Source organism: Podospora anserina, chromosome 2 (assembly GCF_000226545.1).
Source record: "Podospora anserina S mat+ genomic DNA chromosome 2, supercontig 3".
Lineage (NCBI taxonomy): Eukaryota > Fungi > Ascomycota > Sordariomycetes > Sordariales > Podosporaceae > Podospora > Podospora anserina.
The window spans coordinates 70,902-78,511 of NW_001914831.1; the positions used below are offsets into that span (position 1 = coordinate 70,902).

Consider the following 7,610-nt stretch of genomic DNA (forward strand, 5'->3'; position numbering starts at 1 on the left):
TGGGATGGTGTGTATGAAACCAGTTGCACAGAGGGAGGTAGGTGTGGGTACCAAGGGCATAGTCAAGTGCCACTTTCAAAGTCTCTATGTTTGATGACTGGCAGTTCCTAGCCCGATCCGGAAAAAGTGGTTAGCTGGATAGTGGTTCGATGAGATACCTATCCTTTGTCTCTGAGTGAAGGCTGCCCTGTGAAACAGCTACTTGAACTGATCCTAGTTACCCGGACAAAGAAGGGCATGATGGATCTGGAGATGATAGGGCTTTGTTGTCCAAGACCTAAAATATGCACCTCATCATCAGTCGGGTAGCTACCTTACCTACTTAACTTGCCTACACGAGCTCATAATAATCCAGACATTGGTCAAAACTGCCCCTCAAACCGGAGTACCGAGGTTTTCTCTAAACCACCATAATGGCATCTCCGAACGACAGCACAATTCGCGATGATTCCGACTTTGTGGGCGTCCAACGCTCTACAGATACACCTTTTGGTGAGAAGATCGAAGAGCGAGGGTGGAAAAACATGACACTGGTAGCCTTTCCACTCAAGCGGCCCGAGGTGGCCGAAAGAGAAGCTTACAAAAACGAATCGCCTGTTACCAACAAATCCCTCATCTGGCTACAGGCTCGTCCCAAAGGCTTTGTTTTGATCCGTTGGTTTACTCTCCCGAAGTACGTGACCAAAAATGGTGTGATGGTAGGGCTGTTCCACTCTATGGACAAACCGGAGGAGCAGGTGGTCATCAAACAGGTGCTGGGCAATATCTCGTGGCGATTGTCGAGCAATGTCAACGGAATCATACCAGAGATTGAGTACATGACTTTGGACGACCCTGCAGCGTACAGATCGCTAGAATATGACCGTATGTGTTGTCCATCATCGTCCAGACGCAGCTGCTAATAAAATGTGTACTACGTAGCTATTCTGTATCCAATCTCGCAGATGTATGCAGTTCAGATACATGATTACGGAACCAGACCCGACAACGACATAAAGAACTGGCACGGAGACTCACAGTCAACCATGTTCATGAAATACTACAATGGCGGCTCGCTCTGGGAACTCTTGGAGAATTACAAGAAAGGGCGCTTGTCTAAAAATTCGGAGCGTACAGGAGCTGAGGATGTCCCCGAGGAATTCATCTGGCATTTCATCGCCCAAGTCGGGCGGGCTTATGCCTACTTGCACACAGGCCATGTGAAATCTCCAGAGGAGAACCTCCGGAATAACAACCACTTGAAGCCCGACTTGAAGCATCCAACGTTGAAAGATTGGGTCTCGATTGGCCACAATGACGGCCACTTACACAATATTTGGCTGCACTACCCTTCTGCTGAAGAAAAACAAAAAGACCCACGACTTGAGAACTTTAACGCCTGTTTCCCACAGATTCACCTTGCAGACTTTGGCCTGGCGTGCGACGTGAAACATGACGTTCACGGTGAATACAAGGCAAGGTTGAAAAAGCTTCCAGAGCCGGGGACGTGGTTTGACAAGATGTATTTCTGTGTGATGCTGAAGACACTGTTGACTATCTCTGAAAAACGCATCAAAGCGTGGGGTCTGGGCAGAGAGCTAGCCTTTCACGTTGCCGAACGGGAACAAGCCGGCGATGAGATCAAATTTCCCTTTACCAAACTCGCAACCTCCAAGAAGTTGCGAGCAAAATACAGCGGAGAACTGCTTGATCTCGTGGGGAAGTTTGAGGATATGTTTGATTTCGCAGCCGAAGAATACGACAACACGGCGGACATGAAGGAAGCAACATGTGCATGGTGGACCGAATTTACTCAAACCAAGAAGGTACAAAGGGAAAGACGCTGGGAGGAATGGCCCAGCAACGACTGGCTTTACGGACATGTCATTGCGTTGGCCGACTATAAACTGGATCAGCATAGAAGGGCGAAGGACAAAAGGGATCGCCCGGTCATGTGGACCATGGGCATCAGGGGCGGGATGCCTTATCGGGCTTATGACCCGCAGCGATGGCCTTTCACTGCTACCCAGGACTTTCAGCAAGCTCACATGGCTCTCGCCGCGATTAGGGTACACACATTTCCTTTTTGGCCTTCCCGGTCGGCTGTCATCATGGTTATGGAAGCCCGCGGTGGGAAGCACAAAGACCTCGTCCGAACAATTCACCGGCACAACAAAATATTGAATGACCGACGAAAACTGCTCAAAATAGCCGAGAAGAATTACATGTATCCGTTCATAAACAACTTTTATGTGAAGCCGCTGATCACCGCCCCCCAGGCCGGGACGTCCACCCCTTCGCATGCACATCAGTCTTCAAGCCCACAGCAGTCTGGAAGGTCACAGCAGTCCTCGAGCTCGCACCAGTCGTCAATCCCAACTGTGTGCACCAACTCCCCGCTTGAAGATGCTGCCATCGTGGACCGAGTGAACAAGCCAGTCTGGGAACTATATCCCTTGATGGCCAGGGAGCTTAGTACTCTCGACATCCGGAGATCCCGCCAGATCGACATTGCCACACGTGGGAATCTTTCCGACATTGATAAGAGGACACTTGCCATTGTGGACAAACAGGTGAAGGATATTTTGGCGGCGAGAAGCTCTTTTTGGGCCGAGGTGGAGCGCAGAAAGGTCAAGCACCTACAGGAGGAAAAGCATCATGAAAATTCCACTTTTGAGGGCAGGAAGGCTGATTATAGCTTGGCTCATGTTTACAAGGAGAGAAACATAAACACCCAAATCAGCATGCATCACGAGTTCGACCGCAAGCATAACGACACCATCCGTAGGATTGACAACGAAGTTCGATTCTTGGAAAGCCTCATGGAATGGTGGAAGGACCAGATATCGTTCATCAACAATCAACAATTCACAGAGGGTGGCACTGTGCCTGTGCACCGTGATTCCAAGAGCAAGCCCGATCTTTACGATGAGTGGATGTTAGAGGCCGAGCACGAGCAGTCAAGCTCTGCCGATCCTGATGGGAAATCCACGATCCTGCCAGACCCGAATGACCCCTCATACAAAAATAGGGCACTTGACCGCCTGGAAAAATACTGCGAATATGTTTTGAGAACAGGGTTCTTCGAAAACCCAGACATGACCCTCAAAGATGTCACAAACCTGCCGGCATTTTGGGCAGCTGATGATACGATACTACTCGAGGCAGAACAAGCTGCAGAAAACTCCTTTGTTGATGGGTTATCGATGCCGGCTGACGAGGAATTTGTCACAACTCTTAGAAACTTGTTTAATGCGCCGGGCGACCTGAACGACGGGAGAATGGACCAGACTATTCAAGACAATATAGATGCTGCTGAGGGGAACTCGTCATACATTGATTCCAGTGTGAGGCGCTCCACTTCCACAGCGAAGGGAATTCCGCTGGCCGAGTACTACTGCAAGCTCTATGCCGGTGAAAACCCTTGGGCTGGAGAGGAAGACGCTGGCGATGGCGATGACGCTCCTACGATGGCGAAGATGTCGAGCGTCATGACTCTCCAGGTCCTGAGCGAGGATGAAGATGGCGGTACCGATACACTGTCTAGAAATCTGAATATTCCCACAAGTCAGGGGAGGTTGATGGCACAAACTCTGCCTGGAAGGTATCAGGGCACCACGGTACCGAGCCAAAGACCAAAGACGTCTCAAACCAGGACCATCATCCACAGCGTTGATTCAGCACTGGGCCCAGCTCCTGAGAAATTCCGTCAAGGTCCTAGACCATGGACTTCACTGGATGACTTTATGCGCAGTGGAATGGAATCTCGTCTTTTCGGTTCATTGCCAGTACAAACTTTTGATCCCAAGCGGTATATACGAACATGGCATCTGAGGCTAGAGGGCGACATCACACCAGAGGAGTATGTGAGGAATGGAATGGAAAAGGCCATACAGCACGCGATACGGGTGGAGGAGGAATTACAAAATGGAGCTTGGGATGATGGGGCTCGTGGGTCGAAGCGAGGACGGCGTTCTCCAAGGTTTCGGTCAAGTGCAAAAAGACGCAGGGTAGTGTGATCTGGGTGTTGGCTTGTTGTTGTCTGTTTGCCATTTCTGTCTACTGTTCCAGGTTTTCATGAAGAATTTGCAATTACAAAAATGTTCCATTTGTGTGATCAGGATCAACGTAACTGGGTGTGGTAAAATGAATGCCTACTACAGGAATCGAACCTGTGCTCTTCGCATTACAAGTGCGACGCCTTACCACTTGGCCAAGCAGGCTTTTATGATTGGATGCTTTACCACCAAAACTCAAAATTGATATCATGCGACAGAAATGACGTCTTTTTCCTTTTCTTGTGACTGTCTTTTCAGCATTGCTATTCAATTGGTCTCAGTTCCAAAAGAGGGTGCAGGGCAAGCCAAGCTCTCCAAACTTCCGAACGATGACACAAAACCACCCATCACCAGTGTGCTCAGGCTGCCAGAGCAACCCCTCATGCAATACTACCAATATATGTATGCATCTCAGACTAGTGAACCACCGGCCTAGGAGCATGCTTCGGCTGATATTTTTGTCCGCCGGGTATTTCCATTGTATTGCATATCTAGATACCTAGTCACTGGCTCGTTACCCAAGGTACCTCTGTCCACACTCCCCCTCCTTCGTGGGTATGTGATCATCGCGACGGTACCCTCCCTCAAGTGAAGGAGGGCAAGGTACCTTCCCTACCTTTCAGGTATATAATGTGGCTAGGGTTTACTACCCTAGGTAGTATATGACGGGACATACTCCGAAGCATTGACAGCACAATTGTCTGCTCCGCATTCTACTTGAAACATAAATCCATTAATCGTGGACACCCTGAGAGTCATGTTCGCCATTATCACCATCCTACCCTTCTTACTCGTATTCCAATTCTGGGTCCTATTTGCCTCCCCACTCGACGTCCAAGTGTCCAGCAATACTAATTCCACGCTGTCGATTGAATCTTCCTTCACTCCAGTTTTGCCCCCTCGTTTCATCACCCAGTCCCATACTTCGGGCTCTCTACGCGGGTCTGTGCTTCTTTATAACGGCAAAATTCACACAATCGGCCCCAGCAACCGGGTAGTCTCCATTTTGGCCGTCAGAGATGGATACATTGCATATACTGGTGACGATTTACCCGAGGCCGAACGCACTTTGTCACAGTCGTCCTCTCCATTCAGGAAAATCAACCTCCGACGTCGAGTTGCGGTACCGGGGTTAATAGACTGCCATAATCACATTGTTCTCCTCGGAAACAGACCCGGTTACCATACCCCTCTGGAGCTGTCCTTGTCGGTTGCTGATGTGAAAGCAACATATCAGCAGCGTGCAAAAGGGGTGCCAAAGGATGGGTGGATCACAACCATCGGTGGCTTTTCTCCCAATCAGCTCAAGGAACAGAGACTCCCTACGTTGGAGGAGCTGGATAGCGCAGTGAACGACAACCCAATCTTCATCTCCACATCCTTTTCTGGTCCGGCTACCACAAATACAAAAGGCAGAGAGATCTTGGAAAGAGAGGCTAGCGTGGTGATAGCGACGAATGGAAGTATTGCATCTGGACTGGAAAATGGAAAAGCGCTGTTGTGGCTGAGGCAGAGCTTGTTGGGGTTTGAGGAGAGGAAGAGGAGCGTGAGGAGTGCAATGGAGTATGCAGCCAGCGTCGGAGTGACAACACACGTAGGTTCTTCTTGCGATATATGTCCCCTCACCTTCATGCCCCGCCTGCACACCCTGCCACAGATGTTGGTGAACATTATTGGAGCTCTTACTAACCCAGGCCACCAAAGCTGGATCAAGGGGCCTTCAGTGCGACCAACATATCCTCGGACGGTGCTGCCTCAGAAGATCTGTATACCTTTCATCTTCCCTGGCTCTCGGTGTACAATGACCTCGACGGCATCATCCGGCTTCGCATAAACTTCCTTCACGATGACACAACGACAGAAAACCCTACTCTTGTAGAGCGCCTGCGCAACACGTTCCCCTTTTTTGGCAATGACATGATGCGTACCGGTGCCATCGGCGAGTTCGCCGTCGGGATCGCAGACTACGCCGGCGGGCCCGTCTTTGAAGCTGCCGCCCTTAAAATAGCCAAGGCAGGGTGGCGGCTGGAGGTACACGCTCTTGGAGAAAATGATCTCAAAACACAACTAGAGGGCTTTGAAAAGGTCGACGCCGAAGTCTCCATCAAAAACCTACGCTGGGTTGTCGCCCATGTGCCAAGGATCTCGACAGATTCTCTCAGAAGATTAAAGGCATTAGGGGCGGGTGTGAATGTTTCTGGCTGGCTCTACCTTTCAGGGACAGGTAACACAACAAACCCCGCCGGACCTCCTTTTCGAAGAATCCTGGACAGCGGAATCCGTGGAGGGTTCGGTCCTGATGGGGCGAACATTGCTCCCTTGAGCCCGTGGCCTCATGCGTATTATGCAATTACTGGAAAAAATGCCAAAGGGGAGGTCATCAACCCCGGCCAGTCAATCAGCAGACAAGAAGTACTGGAGCTCTTCACGAAACACAACACTTGGTTCTTAGGCGGGCCTGACGAGCATAGCTTGGGTATTCTTGAGACAGGAAGGCTGGGTGATGTAGCAGTGCTTAGTGAGGACTACTTCACAATTCCGGAGGAAAGGATCAAACAGTTGAGAAGTGTGTTGACGGTAGTTGGAGGAGTGGTGGTTTGGGATTCAGGGGAAATTTGATGTAGCATGCTTGTGTGCTAGGTAGGAGACCAACAATATTCAACTTTTATTCAAGATCAGCGCAATGAACAGTTACCCAAATCGTACCTAACGTATTTAATAAGCGAGCGGATCGGACAAGCGAGTGGATCGATTTCGTACGCGATATAGCTCTCTACCTGCAACATCGATTTCCTCCACTATACCAAGATATCTTCGATTCTAGTTAAAGCAAAAGTTATTCTTGCACTCGAAGCCCTTAAAAATAACCCTAAACTAAGCCTTAAAGCTATAGCGAAGCTCTATTCTATACCTTATACTACCCTCCATTACCGGCGCACTAGTAAGCTTACACGACGCGATATTCTAGCCAACTTACGTAATTTAACGGATTTAAAGGAAAAGACAATAGTTTAATACGTTCTTAAGCTATCTATATACGCATTCCTACCTAAATTAAGTAGCGTGGAAAATATAGTTAATTAATTATTACGCGTATACGATACGCTTCCTATTAATTAACGTTAAATATATAATTTCGTTAAATATTAATTATAATTTTATATATATTTTATATATAAATATAATTATTAAAGGGCTAAATATAAAAATCTAAAAATTATTACCGAATAGTTTACGTTTATATAGAATATTAAAATTAAATATAATATTATAAATAATAATATTTATAATTTCGACGAAATTAGATTTATAATAAATATTATTTTTATAAATATAATAATTATAATTTCGAACGGTTTTAATAAAATAAAATTAATTTAATTTAATAATTATAAATAAATAATAATAATTTAAAAAATTAATATTTTTAATTAAATTATTCCGCCTTTTATTATTTTAATTATATAATATTATTTTATTAATTAATATATTAAATATTATTTATTATTTATTTAATATATTATAATTATTAATAATAATTAAATTATTAATTTAATAAATTTAAATTAAATT

At 46.7% G+C, this 7,610-nt stretch overlaps 3 protein-coding genes across 3 annotated transcripts, besides 1 other annotated feature; all 3 read left to right on the plus strand.

The window, feature by feature from the left end:
* Nucleotides 1-413: 413 nt before the first annotated feature.
* Nucleotides 414-3,998, plus strand: PODANS_2_13740 (uncharacterized protein; the record flags this gene model as incomplete). The annotated part of the gene is made up of 2 exons (XM_001903167.1): nt 414-752; nt 945-3,998. 2 exons carry the CDS (start codon nt 414-416, stop codon nt 3,996-3,998), a joined length of 3,393 nt encoding a protein of 1,130 aa, XP_001903202.1.
* Nucleotides 3,999-4,130: 132 nt separating this feature from the next.
* Nucleotides 4,131-4,202, minus strand: a tRNA (tRNA-Thr).
* A 592-nt stretch (nt 4,203-4,794) lies between these two features.
* PODANS_2_13750 (uncharacterized protein) lies at nt 4,795-5,871 on the plus strand (the record flags this gene model as incomplete). Its single annotated transcript, XM_001903168.1, has 1 exon — nt 4,795-5,871. One exon carries the CDS (start codon nt 4,795-4,797, stop codon nt 5,869-5,871), a length of 1,077 nt encoding a protein of 358 aa, XP_001903203.1.
* Nucleotides 5,872-5,954: 83 nt separating this feature from the next.
* Nucleotides 5,955-6,656, plus strand: PODANS_2_13760 (uncharacterized protein; the record flags this gene model as incomplete). Its single annotated transcript, XM_001903169.1, has 1 exon — nt 5,955-6,656. One exon carries the CDS (start codon nt 5,955-5,957, stop codon nt 6,654-6,656), a length of 702 nt encoding a protein of 233 aa, XP_001903204.1.
* Nucleotides 6,657-7,610: the final 954 nt, after the last annotated feature.